The 16,149-nt window shown below is 45.1% G+C and overlaps 1 protein-coding gene across 2 annotated transcripts in view; it reads right to left on the bottom strand.

Moving 5' to 3' along the window:
• LOC110490086 (beta-1,3-glucosyltransferase) overlaps positions 1-16,149 on the bottom strand; it is a 100,723-nt gene that overhangs the window by 34,799 nt on the left and 49,775 nt on the right. For both annotated transcript variants that reach the window (XM_021563239.2, XM_021563238.2), the window contains exons 4-5: positions 11,953-12,062; positions 204-280 (exon numbers count right to left, since the gene is read on the bottom strand). In XM_021563239.2, coding sequence (XP_021418914.2) covers positions 204-280; positions 11,953-12,062 — 187 coding nt within the window. The remainder of the gene's footprint in view (positions 1-203; positions 281-11,952; positions 12,063-16,149) is intronic.

Here is a 16,149-nt window from a genome sequence, read left to right as displayed (position 1 = left end):
AAAGTTTGAATAGATTTTGACTGATAGATGCTACATTTGGATTGGTTTGGGATCCCGCAGGCCATGCACTCATATCTTAAACATTTGAACCGGGGACCAATGCCTACCGGTGAATCGTTATGTCCCTAACTGTACTTTATGGAATATGGAAGTCTTTGTGGATGTTGCGGCTCTTTTGAAAGCTGACAGGCCCAAGCACTTACTAAGGCAGCAGAGGAAGGATGCTCCAGTCTCCCTCATTGTCTGTCAGACTGTGGAGGAGCAGGACTGGAGGGGGTGTCTGAAAAGAAAAACGGTGTTTAAGTCAAGCCAGAAAGGGAAACCCTTGTTACTGTACAGCAGTGGGACCTCTGGAAGTCTTTACTGTACAGCAGTAACATAAAGACGTATTTAAGAGTAACCAAGGGAGTCTTAACTTAAGAGCAGAGTAGCTAAGGAAGTCTTAACAGAAGTAACCCAAGGAAGTCATTTCTTTAGAGTAACTAACAAAGTATTTACTTTAAAGCTAAGAGGTAGTCAATTTAGAGCAGAGTAACCAAAGGAGTCGTTAGTTTACAGCAGGAGGAAGGACAACCTAAGGAACCTTTGGAAGGACAGTCCTCAAAGAGTCTGGTTTTAGTTAGAGACAGCAGAGACACATGAGACACATTACGATAAGTAGCATATATAGAAAAATGTGAATTTTGAAATGAAATAAGTTTGCTAATATGGGTGACTGTTTATTGGACAATTGATGGCTACAATCATCAAACTACTAGTAGTAGTTTAAAGGATCATGTTAGAAAACGGTGGAGCACATTGATGCTATGAACTTATCGCATCAATTCAGGCAATTTATCACAATATGGATTTTTTTCCATATCACCCAGCTTTACTAAGTACCTATACAATGGCTATTCTAAAACAAACAAGCTGTGTGAAGCCTAATGGTACTGCCCTATGCACTGCTCGAAAAATTGCTTTTGGAGATGAAAACACAAACTTGGTTTCAATCAAACCTTCTCTGATTCTGAGTTGAAGGGCATGTGAGGTAATCAGTAGTGCCCTGAGGTAGTCTCACACAGAGAGGAAAACAAGGGTTCATGACTGTATCCACTCCACTCAGCAGACTGGAGACCAAGGGGGACCATGCTGCTCACAGACACACAGCCTCTCTCCAGATTGATTTAAATACTCATGCTACTCAACAGCAATGTCCCACAAACACCTACCATCCCACCATCATAGTACTGGACTGTAACTCATTAACCCTAGTCTGTGTCCAGTGTGTTAGCCATATTAGTCAGCCGGGGGTTTGCCAGCAGCTCCGTCAAGCCCCATATACACACCAACAACATAACGAGGCTCATAATGGTATGTTCACCCATCTAAACTTGACTTTCAACTCACCTTAGGTAGTAAGAAATAAGTCCGTTCAAACACCAGGCAGGCGGCAAGGCCAAAAAGCCATGGCTTTACGCCACTTCTAAAAAAACGATTGCCAGATTTGAGAGGAGAGTGGCATGAGGAAGCAGAGTTTGGGTGATGGCCACTGTGTGTGTGCAGACTCATAATCAGCAGCAGACTATTTGCATTGAACCCCCCCTTTGTTTTTACACTGTTGCTACTCACTGTTTATTATCTATGCAGTCACTTTACCTCTACCTACATGTTCAAATTACCTCAATTAACTCAACTAACCTGTACACCCGCACATCGACTCAGTACCGGTACCCCCTGTATATAGCCTCGTTATTGTTATTTTAGTGTTTTTTTTATTTTTATTTTATTTTTTAAACTGCATCGTTGGCTAAGGGTTTTTGTAAGTAAGCATTTCACAGGAAGGTCTCTACACCTGTTGTATTTGGTGCATGTGACAAATTATTTGATTTGATTTGAGCAGGAGAGAGATAGAGAGAGACAGAGACAGAGCATGATGTGGTTGTGGAGAGTGTGGACATGGAGCAGAGCAGAGGAATGGGAGGCTGATTGAGAGGTGACTCAGGGTCAGAGAGACACAGCCATCACAGAGACACAGTATGCTTTAATCATGGAGTAGACTAGGTGGGATGTGTGTGGCAAGGGTGGGGGAGCTTGGTCCCAAGACTCCAAAACTGCCAAGCTACAACAGCCACAGCCTCCTTACTCATCAAAATCAAACTTTATTTGCCACATGCGCCGAATACAACAAGTGTAGACTTTACCGTGAAATGCTTACTTACAAGCCCTTAACCAACAGTGCAGTTCAAGAAGAATAAAATATTTACCAAGTAGGCTAAAATTAGAAGTAATAATAAAAAGTAACACAATAAGAATAACGAGGCTATATACAGGGGGCACCGGTACCGAGTCAGAGTGCAGGGGTACAGGCTAGCTGAGGTAATCTGTACATGTAGGTGGGGGCGAAGTGACTATGCATAGGTAACAAACTAACAGCGAGTAGCAGCAGTGTACAAGAGGGGGAAAGGTAGCCAAGGGGGGGGGGGGGGGGGGGGGGGGGGGGGGGGTCAATTGTCTGGTGGCGATTTTTATGTATTATATGGCTTGGGGGTAGAAGCTGTTGAGGAGCATTTTGGTCCTAGACTTGGCGCTCCGGTACCGCTTGCCATGCTGTAGCAGAGAAAACAGTCTATAACTTGGGTGACTGGAGCCTCTGACAATTTTATGGGCTTTCCTCTGACAACGCCTCCTGGATAGCAGGAAGCTTGGCCCCAGTGATGTACTGTGCCGTCCGCACTACCCTCTGTAGCGCCTGAGGTGGAATAGGTTTTGTTGTGCCCTCTTCACAACTGCCTTGGTACGTTTGGACCATGATAGTTCGTTGGTGATGTGGACACCAAGGAACTTGAAACTCCCAACCCATTCCACTACAACCCCGTTGATGTTAATGGGGGCCTGTTTGGCCTACCTTTTCCTGTAGTCCACAATCAGCTCCTTTGTCTTGCTCACATTGAGGGAAAGGTTGTTGTCCTGGTACCACACTGCCAGTTCTCTGACCTCCTCCCTATAGGCCATCTCATTGTTGTCGGTGATCAGGCCTATCACTGTTGTGTCGTGAGCAAACTTAATGATGGTGTTGGAGTCGTGTTTGGCCACGCAGTCGTGGGTGAACAGGGAGTACAGGAAGGGACTAAGCACACACCCCTGAGGGGCCCCAGTGTTCAGGATCAGCGTGGCAGATGTATTGTTGCCGACTCTTACCACCTGGTCAGGAAGTCCAGGATCCAGTTGCAGAGGGAGGTGTTTAGTCCCAGAATCCTTAGCTTAGTGATGAGCTTCGTGGGCACTATGGTGTTGAACGCTGAGCTGTAGTTGATGAACAGCATTCTCACATAGGTGTTCCCTTTGTCCAGGTAAGAAAGGGCGGTGTGGAGTGCGATTGAGAATGTGTCTTCTGTGGATCTGTTGGGGCGGTATGCGAATTGGAGTGGGTCTATGGTGTCCGGGAAGATGCTGTTGATGTGAGCCATGACCAGCCTTTCGAAGCACTTCATGGCTACCAACGTGAGTGCCATAGGGCGGTAATCATTTAGGCAGGTTACCTTCGCTTCCTTGGGCACAGGGACTATGGTGGTCTGCTTGAAACATGTAGGTATTACAGACTCTGTAAGGGAGAGGTTGAAAATGTCAGTGAAGACACTTGACAGTTGGTCCGCGCATGCTTTGAGCTGGCTCAGCAGCTTTGTGAATGTTGACCTGTTTAAAAGCTTTGTTCACATTGGCTACCGAGAGCATTATCACACAGTCATCCAGAACAGCTGGTGCTCTCGTGCATGCTTCAGTGTTGCTTTCTTCGAAGCGAGCATAAAAGGCATTTAGCTTGTCTGGTAGGCACGCGTCACTGGGCAGCTCGCGTCTGGGTTTCCCTTTGTAGTCCGTAATAGTTTTCAAGCCCTGCCACCTATGGCGTTCTGCATTAGCATCGAACAGCCCCCGTGATATGCAGCTGTTCAGGGAAGCTAGAAACCATTATACACAGGCAGTTAGAAAAGCCAAGCCTAGCTTTTTCAAGCAGAAATTTGATTCCTGCAACACTAACTCAAAAAAGTTCTGGGACACTGTAAAGTCCATGGAGAATAAGAACACCTCCTCCCAGCTGCCCACTGCACTGAAGATAGGAAACACTGTCACCACTGATAAATCCACCATAATTGAGAATTTCAATAAGCATTTTTCTACGGCTGGCCATGCTTTCCACCTGGCTACTCCTACCCCGGTCAACAGCACTGCACCCCCCACAACAACTCGCCCAAGCCTTCCCAATTTCTCATTCTCCCAAATCTGCTCAGCTGATGTTCTGAATGAGCTGCAAAATCTGGACCCCTACAAATCAGCCGGGCTAGACAATCTGGACCCTTTCTTTCTAAAATTATCTGCCAAAATTGTTGCCACCCCTATTACTAGCCTGTTCAACCTCTCTTTCGTGTCGTCTGAGATTCCCAAAGATTGGAAAGCAGCTGCGGTCATCCCCCTCTTCCAAGGGGGTGACACTCTTGACCCAAACTGCTACAGACCTATATCTATCGTACCATGCCTTTCAAAGGTCTTCGAAAGCCAAGTCAACAAACAGATTACCGACCATTTCGAATCTCATCATACCTTCTCTGCTATGCAATCTGGTTTCAGAGCTGGTCATGGGTGCACCTAAGCCACGCTCAAGGTCCTAAATGATATCTTAACCGCCATCGATAAGGAACATTACTGTGCAGCCGTATTCATTGATCTGGCCAAGGCTTTCGACTCTGTCAATCACCACATCCTCATCGGCAGACTCGACAGCCTTGGTTTCTCAAATGATTGCCTCGCCTGGTTCACCAACTACTTCTCTGATAGAGTTCAGTGTGTCAAATCGGAGGGTCTGCTGTCCGGACCTCTGGCAGTCTCTATGGGGGTGCCACAGGGTTCAATTCTTGGACCGACTCTCTTCTCTGTATACAGTGCCTTGCGAAAGTATTCGGCCCCCTTGAACTTTGCGACCTTTTGCCACATTTCAGGCTTCAAACATAAAGATATAAAACTGTATTTTTTTGTGAAGAATCAACAACAAGTGGGACACAATCATGAAGTGGAACGACATTTATTGGATATTTCAAACTTTTTTAACAAATCAAAAACTGAAAAATTGGCCGTGCAAAATTATTCAGCCCCCTTAAGTTAATACTTTGTAGCGCCACCTTTTGCTGCGATTACAGCTGTAAGTCGCTTGGGGTATGTCTCTATCAGTTTTGCACATCGAGAGACTGAATTTTTTTCCCATTCCTCCTTGCAAAACAGCTCGAGCTCAGTGAGGTTGGATGGAGAGCATTTGTGAACAGCAGTTTTCAGTTCTTTCCACAGATTCTCGATTGGATTCAGGTCTGGTCTTTGACTTGGCCATTCTAACACCTGGATATGTTTATTTTCGAACCATTCCATTGTAGATTTTGCTTTATGTTTTGGATCATTGTCTTGTTGGAAGACAAATCTCCGTCCCAGTCTCAGGTCTTTTGCAGACTCCATCAGGTTTTCTTCCAGAATGGTCCTGTATTTGGCTCCATCCATCTTCCCATCAATTTTAACCATCTTCCCTGTCCCTGCTGAAGAAAAGCAGGCCCAAACCATGATGCTGCCACCACCATGTTTGACAGTGGGGATGGTGTGTTCAGCTGTGTTGCTTTTACGCCAAACATAACGTTTTGCATTGTTGCCAAAAAGTTCAATTTTGGTTTCATCTGACCAGAGCACCTTCTTCCACATGTTTGGTGTGTCTCCCAGGTGGCTTGTGGCAAACTTTAAACAACACTTTTTATGGATATCTTTAAGAAATTGCTTTCTTCTTGCCACTCTTCCATAAGGGCCAGATTTGTGCAATATACGACTGATTGTTGTCCTATGGACAGAGTCTCCCACCTCAGCTGTAGATCTCTGCAGTTCATCCAGAGTGATCATGGGCCTCTTGGCTGCATCTCTGATCAGTCTTCTCCTTGTATGAGCTGAAAGTTTAGAGGGACGGCCAGGTCTTGGTAGATTTGCAGTGGTCTGATACTCCTTCCATTTCAATATTATCGCTTGCACAGTGCTCCTTGGGATGTTTAAAGCTTGGGAAATCTTTTTGTAACCAAATCCGGCTTTAAACTTCTTCACAACAGTATCTCGGACCTGCCTGGTGTGTTCCTTGTTCTTCATGATGCTCTCTGCGCTTTTAACGGACCTCTGAGACTATCACAGTGCAGGTGCATTTATACGGAGACTTGATTACACACAGGTGGATTGTATTTATCATCATTAGTCATTTAGGTCAACATTGGATCATTCAGAGATCCTCACTGAACTTCTGGAGAGAGTTTGCTGCACTGAAAGTAAAGGGGCTGAATAATTTTGCACGCCCAATTTTTCAGTTTTTGATTTGTTAAAAAAGTTTGAAATATCCAATAAATGTCATTCCACTTCATGATTGTGTCCCACTTGTTGTTGATTCTTCACAAAAAAATACAGTTTTATATCTTTATGTTTGAAGCCTGAAATGTGGCAAAAGGTCGCAAAGTTCAAGGGGGCCGAATACTTTCGCAAGGCACTGTACATCAATGAGGTCGCTCTTGCTGCTGGTGAGTCTCTGATCCACCTCTACGCAGACGACACCATTCTGTATACTTCTGGCCCTTCTTTGGACACTGTGTTAACAACCCTCCAGGCAAGCTTCAATGCCATACAACTCTCCTTCCGTGGCCTCCAATTGCTCTTAAATACAAGTAAAACTAAATGCATGCTCTTCAACCGATCGCTACCTGTACCTACCCGCCTGTCCAACATTACTACCCTGGACGGCTCTGACTTAGAATACGTGGACAACTACAAATACTTAGGTGTCTGGTTAGACTGTAAACTCTCCTTCCAGACCCATATCAAACATCTCCAATCCAAAGTTAAATCTAGAATTGGCTTCCTATTTCGCAACAAAGCATCCTTCACTCATGCTGCCAAACATACCCTTGTAAAACTGACCATCCTACCAATCCTCGACTTTGGCGATGTCATTTACAAAATAGCCTCCAATACCCTACTCAACAAATTGGATGCAGTCTATCACAGTGCAATCTGTTTTGTCACCAAAGCCCCATATACTACCCACCATTGCGACCTGTACGCTCTCGTTGGCTGGCCCTCGCTTCATACTCGTCGCCAAACCCACTGGCTCCATGTCATCTACAAGACCCTGCTAGGTAAAGTCCCCCCTTATCTCAGCTCACTGGTCACCATTGCATCTCCCACCTGTAGCACACGCTCCAGCAGGTATATCTCTCTAGTCACCCCCAAAACCAATTCTTTCTTTGGCCGCCTCTCCTTCCAGTTCTCTGCTGCCAATGACTGGAACGAACTACAAAAATCTCTGAAACTGGAAACACTTATCTCCCTCACTTGCTTTAAGCACCAACTGTCAGAGCAGCTCACAGATTACTGCACCTGTACATAGCCCACCTATAATTTAGCCCAAACAACTACCTCTTTCCCTACTGTATTTAATTTATTTATTTATTTTGCTCCTTTGCACCCCATTATTTTTATTTCTACTTTGCACATTCCCCCATTGCAAATCTACCATTCCAGTGTTTTACTTGCTATATTGTATTTACTTTGCCACCATGGCCTTTTTACCTTTACCTCCCTTATCTCACCTCATTTGCTCACATCGTATATAGACTTGTTTATACTGTATTATTGACTGTATGTTTGTTTTACTCCATGTGTAACTCTGTGTCGTTGTATGTGTCGAACTGCTTTGCTTTATCTTGGCCAGGTCGCAATTGTAAATGAAAACTTGTTCTCAACTTGCCTACCTGGTTAAATAAAGGTGAAATAAAAAAAAATAAAAAAATAAAAACATCCGAAGAGGGTCAGGGCCAGTGTAGTAGGATTCAATCTTAATCCTGTATTGATGCTTTGCTTGTTCGAATGTTCGTCTGAGGGCATAGCGGGATATCTTATAAGCGTCGGATCCCGCTCCTTGAAAGTGGCAGCTCTAGCCTTTATCTCGATGCAGATGTTTCCTGTAATCTATGGCTTCTGGTTGGGATATGTACGTACAGTCACTGTGGGGACGACATCGTCGATGCACTTATTGATGAAGCCAATGACTGAGGTGGTGTATTCCTCAATGCCATTGGATGAATCCCGGAAGATTTTCCAGTCTGTGCTAGCATAACAGTTCTGTAGTGTAGCATCCGCGTCATCTAACCAGTTCCGTATTGAGCGAGTCACTGGTACTTCCTACTTTAGTTTTTGCTCGTAAGCAGGAATCAGGAGGATAGAACTGTGGTCAGATTTGCCCAATGGAGGGCGGGGGAGAGCTTTGCATGCATCTCTGTGTGTGGAGTAAATGTGGTCTTGGAGTTTTTTCCCCCTGGTTGCACATGTGACATGCTGGTAAAAATTTGGTAAACTGATATAAGTTTTTCTGCATTAAAGTCCCTGGCCACTAGGAGCGCCACTTCTGGGTGAGCATTTTCTTCTTTGCTTATGGCCTTACAGGTTCGGTTGAGAGGTCTTAGTGTCAGCTTCGCTTTGTGGTGGTAAATAGACGGCTACGAATAATACAAATGAGAACTCTCTTGGTAGATGGTGTGGTCTACAACTTATCATAAGGTACTCTTCATCAGGCGAGCAATACCTCGAGACTTCTTAAATATTAGACATCGGGCACCAGCTGTTATTGACAAAAAGACACACCCCCCCACCCCTCATCTTACCAGAGGTAGCGTCTCTGTTCTGCCGGTGCATAGAAAATCCCGCCAGTATCTCAGTGAAACATGAGATACTACAGTTTTTAATGTCCCGTTGGTAGGATAATATTAATAATAGGCCATCAATTTTCTTTTCTAACGATTGCACGTTAGCAAGGAGAATGGAAGGCATTGGGAGTTTACTCGCTCGCCTCCAGCTTCTCAGAAGGATCTCCGATCTTCGTCCCCTTTTCCGGCATCTTTTCATCAAGCAAAAGGCGTGGATCTGGGCCTGTTCCAGTGAAAGCAGGATATCCTTCTCGTCGGACTCGTTGAAGGAAAAAGTTTCTTCCAGTCCGTGGTGAGTAATCGCTTTTCTGATGTCCAGAAGTTATTTTTGGTCACAAGAGACGGTAGCAGCAACATAATGCACACAGTAAGTAAAAAAATAAGTAACACAAAAAGCCCCCCCAAAAAACACAATTGTTTGGGAGAATGTAAAACGTCAGCCATGTTCTTCGGCGCCATGATATGCACGCACACACAAAGTGACTGCAAGTGACACACAGCCACTTTTTATAGAAATATACAGCTGAATAAGTTTGACTATACACTGAGTATACCAAACATTAGGAACTCCTTCCTAATATTGAGTTGCCCCCCCCTTCCCCTCAGAACAGCCTCAATTCGTCAGGGCCTGGACTCTACAAGGTGTCAAAAGCGTTGCACAGGGATGCTGGCCCATGTTGACTCCAATGCTTCCCACAGTTGTGTCAAACTGGGTGGTAGACCATTCTTGATACACACGGGAAAATATTGTGAAAAATCCAGCAGCATTGCAGTTCTTGACACAAACCGGTGTGCCTTGCACCTACTACCATACCCACCATACCCCATTCAAAAGGCACTTAAATATTTTGTCCTGCCCATACATCCTCTACATGACACACATACACAATCCATGTCTCAAATGTCAATTTAAGGCTTAAAAATCCTTCTTTAACCTGTCTCTTCCCCTGAAGTGGAAGTGGATTTAACAAGTGACATCAATAAGGGATCATAGATTCACCTGGTCAGTCTAAGTCATGTTGTTAATGTATTGTATAACCCGTACATGACGTCCAGGTCCAGGGGGATATTGAGACAACACAGGGAGGCCAGCCAGATATATTACAGTTCAGATCACATCCAATCACTGTGTGATTATAAGAGTTTGTTTTGTCGATTGCTGAGGGACCCCTGTAGCCTGACGACTCACACTAAATTATTCCACTGCTCTGTCGTTCGCTACATTCGCTACATACTGAAGTCTGAGACTGCCATCATTGAAGTTGTTTGTGGTGACAAAGGGCACGAGGTGCTTTGTACAAAACAAAGTCCTCAGCGATTGGATCGTCTTTAACCAATCAGAGTATCAAAGCCAATGGCTCTTTACCCAAGTGTGTTCTGGCTCTGGCCCAACCCATCGGTTTCTGGACCAATCAGACGGCCCCGAATGTGTGGCATTCGGTGAAGGGTCAGGGAGGTACTCAGATCCAGACGCGTAGGAGAAACTAACATCCGTGGGTGTGGCGTAGCTTTTGGTCAGAGAAAAAAGTCTGGGTATCCAGACAAGGACCCCTGCTCTGCTCTACTGACCTTGCAAAGACATACATGGAAAATGCATCTCTAACATTTGCTTTTTATCAAGTTAACCTGAGTTTTCTGAAGTTTGCTATTGAGTGACCACAGTTTTCACTCACCAAATAACTAACTTGAACTGAGATTGGGTTAAATTACTTATGCAATACCCTGGTAGGTAACTGTCATATGTATTAGTCTATGTTCCAGGGTTCAGCTAAATGGACGGATGTAATGGTGGTTCTAACTAGGTGACATCTGAGAACAGGATAGGTTTAAAAAATGTAAATGATGTTCTCTTGGACTGCAGCTGATTTACATACTGAAGGCCTGAATGTGTTCAATTCAGGGCACAGTTTTTCTAAACATGTATTCAAGTCCAAAATTATCCTGTACTGTGTTAAATTCTTCTCCCCCCTTCAGATGTAGTCCCTCCTAATAAAAAAAAATAAAAAAAAACAGAATCAAGTATGCAACATATCACATTATATTTGCTAAAACAAATATTATATAATCCCATGACATTTGGTCTAAATACGGTCTTCCTCTATCTTTCTAAAACAGGATTGAGACAACACAGGATCATTTTGATCTGGAATAAATGTTTTGAATAATGCTGACAGAATACAATATGATGTAGTCTGTTTAACAAAGACAACCATGGTGATGTGTTTCATTGCATTACACTACTGGACAACAGACTATGCTACCAGTACCTAGTTTTCTCTACCGTTCAGAAGGGGCTGCGATCTGAGACAATGATCGTTTCCTTCATATCAAAAGCAATACTGACACCATGTGGCAACGAGCATGGACTGCACTGGTGCCTCTCGGTTAATTGACGCTGATTAAGTTTATTGTGAAAAGACATATCATTTATTTCCTTGGTTGACTGCAGTATCGATACAGAACTGAAACTCTGCTTGTTAATTAGATGTTAAAGGAACAATCTGCAGTTCAAACAACAACAAAGCAAACACCCCATCACTGTTTTGGTAAACAGCTGAGGGATGGGGCTGGAGAAACGTAACCACTCTCAATGGTTCTATTTAATTCATTTCAAAGTCTAGCTTTCTCGCTCACAAGCCCGCACTGCTATTTGATCTTGCATCCTCTGTCTCGCAAACACAGCTGACCACCTTCTTGAAATACTTCAGGCAGAAGCGTCAGCGAAAAGCAATTCAATGGCACGGATGGCGGTATTTAAACATAAAGTGTTGAACTTGACTCGGTTACACTAAGCTGATGGTTTTCCACTCTAATTATTCCAAAAGTGTAACAGATATGACGGCTGTATGCTCCACAGGGAGCGTAGAGGAATAAGTAGGGAAGTAACAGCCATGAGCCATAGAGAAGATGGTTGAAGTTAAGGGGATGCTGTTGTTTTTCGAAAAACCTGTGTGTGTATATATTACTATCCTTGTGGGTCCTGGAAATCCACAAAAGTCCCCACAAGGATAGTAAAACAAGGAATTCTCCATCGTGGGGACAATGAGGACAAAGGCTATTTTAGGCATAGGGGTTAGGTTTAGGGTTCCAATTAGGGTTAGAATTAGGGTTAGGGGTTAGGGAAAATGGAAAGGAAGTCAATTGTAGTTCCCCAAAGGGATAGTAAAACATTTGCTGTGTGTGTTTCTTTAAGTGGTGCTGGTGGTACCTGTGTGAGGCTCTGAGTCTGTTGTAACAGGTCTGCTCTCTGTCTCTCCGCCCAACTCATGTGGAATGAGTTACTCTGGCTCTGGATCACAAATACTATCTCTCGCAGGTCTGCAACAAACAGACAGCACAGGAACAGATCAGAGAGACAGACACACACATCAGGTTAGAAAACACAGCACAGGATGTGAAGTAGCGCCACACCAACACAACACATTCCCTTTCTTAAAGATATTCTAGGGATAATTAACAGCTCTCACTACCTTACTCTGACCTCCATTGTAGACTATCACCATCCCATGAATAAAAGTTTCATTTGGCCTGAGTGACAAAGTCCATTTATGTCACACACACACACACACACACACACACACACACACACGAACAGTAAATGATGATCAGTCAGATGGAGTTGGCTAATGCAGTGACAGAACCCAACAGATAGCTGAATCAGCCTAAAGCCCAGCTGTCCACTGTGTGCGGCAGAGGCAAGATGGGCAGAAACAAGATGGGCAGCCTAGTAAATATTATTGAGTATCTCCAGTGTGTAACGAGCCCGAGGTTAACGGGGAGCCTGTTGTAGCCGCTCGACAATATCTCTTTAACGGCCTCGATCGCTCTTTAGAGAAGTGGGCCGCCTCGGCGTGCGACACGTTTACATATCATTATTGTGACCTTTATAGGGCCCGTATTACAGGCCCCGCTAATGCAGTCGGGCTTCATGTGGAATCCATTTACAGAATAGTAATGATGGCATGGGGGCTTTCCCTGTGTGACGAATCACATCGGTGGCAATGGGAACGACTGTAAACTACATAAGCTCTCGGTCTCTCGCTTGCCAACGGAATAACAACCTGGCTAAAGGATTAATGGAGTGAGGAACGTGTGCAATTTTCACCCATCATACTGTTCAATGGAATTACACCCAACAACCCTCATCCAATCCCCTAAACTGTCTTTGACAAGTTTGTGATGACTGGAAACACAGTTGTCTCACACATTGGGAAAGCAGGCCACATCCAGCTGCTGTACTGACTGACTGGATGGATGGAACATGGGATTTCAAACCCGCACCCTTCCTTGAGATTGTTAGATCATTACCCTTACCAGGATATAAACCAGCAACCTTCTGGATAGTAGTCTGCCTCTCTAACCTCTTGAACTGGTCTCTGAATCTCTGGACCCTAGGCTACTGATGTCAGCCTATAAACACAGAATATGTCTATGGTGCTGCCCCAGTAGGGCAGCAAGCCACATCCAGGTGTAGACACTAGAGACTACATAGAAGTCGGCTTGGCCAGGTGTACTGATTGACTGCTTAGAGAGGTAGCAGGTGGCACTGGTGCTCCCAACTTAAAGTTAGGAGCACCTAAAATAATGATTTTTTATTGATTGAGATGCAGCCTATATTGGGCCTATATGTGGTGGTGAGTCGTCATTCAGGGAAGGTGGGGCAAATCCACATGGTTTGGTTTCAATACTTCAAAACCAAAGGGTAGGTGCAGGTAGTCAATAGACTGGTTTTGGTTAAATTGTGAGTTTATTAAATGGATCAAATTTGGAGCGGCAGTTTATTTTCCTGTGAGAGCGAAGTGGTTTTTAGCAGAGTGGTTAGAAAGGACGTGGAGGGCTAGAGCGGTGCTCCATGAGCGATGAGCAGGGTTTCCAATAGCTCCACTCACATACTCTGGTTCTGGTCAAACAAACACAGCAGACAGACCGATTGGACGTGGAGGGCCAGAGCGGTGATGAGCAGGGTTTCCAATAGCTCCATCACATACTCTGGTTCTGGTCAAACAAACACAGCAGACAGACCGATTGGACGTGGAGGGCCAGAGCGGTGATGAGCAGGGTTTCCAATAGCTCCACTCACATACACTGGTTCTGGTCAAACAAACACAGCAGACAGACCGATTGGACATGGAGGGCCAGAGCGGTGATGAGCAGGGTTTCCAATAGCTCCATCACATACTCTGGTTCTGGTCAAACAAACACAGCAGACAGACCGATTGGACGTGGAGGGCCAGAGCGGTGATGAGCAGGGTTTCCAATAGCTCCACTCATCACATACTCTGGTTCTGGTCAAACAAACACAGCAGACAGACCGATTGCCACGTTGGACATTTTAATTAGCCGCTTAAGTATTTGCACAGAATGTGGTCATAAAGATATCCGGCGGGAGGTTTGTTTTTATGTCAAGCTTTTTTAACAAACATTAACACGGGGGGTTTTAAACACAAACAAGTCATGGCAGCCAGTGACAGGTCTATAATCTTCCTCTGGCTAATGGTGGTGGCAGAGCGACACGGGGAGGTTTGTTTTTATGTAAAGCTTTTTTAACAAACATTAACACGGGGGGTTTTAAACACAAACAAGTCATGGCAGCCAGTGACAGGTCTGTAATCTTCCTCTGGCTAATGGTGGTAGCAGAGCGACACGGGGAGGGAGAGGGGAAGGAGAAAGAGCTGATCTGAGTACACTGGATGACACTTGAACCCATTCCCACACAGGGCCTGAGAAATCAGCAGGGGGTAAACACTGGATCGGTGTCTTTTTAACGTAGTGTGTGTGTTGCTCTGAGTGTGCAGCCTCTCTCCCCACCCTGGTTCACCACACCCCATCAAAGAATCCCAATAGATCAAGAGGCTTTTTTCCCCCTTTCTCCTATATACGCACACACACCGCCCTCCTCTGAAAGATCAACTTAGAGACAATCTGTCTCTCATACCTTCACACCACCTCTAAAAGCCCTTCTCCTGAGTCCGCTTAGTGTGTGTGCTGTCTGTTTGACTCTGCGCCTGTGTGTGATGTCTGTTTGACTCTGCGCCTGTTTGTGTGTGTGTGTACACATGCTGGTGTAATGTATTCTAAAGCCCTAGATGCCGTTCCACAACGGCTTAGCCTTCTGATACTGCAGCGAACAGCAATAATACAACAGCTGCCTGTGACTAGTGCGAGGATCAGATAAGCTACGTGCCAATCTCTCATTGTGTAGATAATACGTCCCCCCATGCCAAAGCAGAGGAGAAACCGGGGGTAAAAAAGAAACTAATTAAGAGTGAATTCACCGTCCCGGACGCCATACTAATGGGTTTCGATTAATCATCAAACAACGGAGAGGAAGGCAGCGTCCCAAATGGCATCCTATTCCCTACATAGTGCACTACTGTAGACCAGAGCTCTACAGGGCCTGGTCAAAAGCTGTGCACTATGTAGGGAATAGGATGCCATTTGGGACACACAGGATGAGAGGAAAGGATAAATCCTAGTAGTCTCCCCTTCTAACCTAATCTCCATCAGACCTTGTCCTCGCGTCCTATCCCTTTAGTCGCAAATGCTTTTCCACGTTCTTCTTCAAATGCCCCGACAGCCACAGCAGGCAGGCCCAGGGGAAGTGAGTGATCGATACATTTATTGAATTACGGCTGATTTGTTGATTTGAAATGGCGGCTCCCATGCCAAAGACATCGCAAAGCACAGAGAGATGCCTCTCAATGACAAACGGAAGTGGATTTTTCCGCTCTGTTCTGTGATGTATTTTGGCTGAGAGGGTTGTGCAGTGATGCCTAAGGGGAGAGAAGGTGGCTAGGGAGATAGCGGTGTCCCTTGGCACTGGTCATGCCGTCACACGGACAATCACGGACAGAAACACACAGACACACAAATGCTTGCACGGACGCACGCAAACGGACAGACGTGCAGGCACACACCCACACACACAGAGTCGTTAACCTCACACCATCAACAGATTATTTATTTTACCAGATCTTTGTCTGATCACAGAGCTGGCAAGCATATGAGTCTGCCGTTTGTTTCTCTCTTCTTCCTCTCGCTCTGTATTCCATGGGGCAGGGGGAAGGCAGTCCATCGATAAAAAGACAGTATCTGCCCTCAGATATATTGCCTGGAATGAGACGTGAGAGAGCTCTCCATTCTTATACTATTTCTCATCACATGGAGCCAGCCTTCCTACACTATCATCTCTGCTCAATGGCAAAAACACACTCACCCTCTCTCCTCACCGAAGGCACTGGAGTGTGTCGGAGTTGATATTCGTGTGAGTGAGAGAGAAATAGAAAGAGATGGAAAGAAGAAGACAGAAAGCAAACCCAAGTGTGTTTGTGGTGATGATCAGTGGACTTTACACAAGATCAGATAATGCGGAGGGACAGGATGGCAGGGGGTGAGGGGACAGGGG

This window comes from Oncorhynchus mykiss, chromosome 15 (assembly GCF_013265735.2).
Source record: "Oncorhynchus mykiss isolate Arlee chromosome 15, USDA_OmykA_1.1, whole genome shotgun sequence".
Classification (NCBI taxonomy): Eukaryota; Metazoa; Chordata; class Actinopteri; order Salmoniformes; family Salmonidae; genus Oncorhynchus; species Oncorhynchus mykiss.
This window is presented reverse-complemented; position numbering and strand designations above follow the sequence as displayed.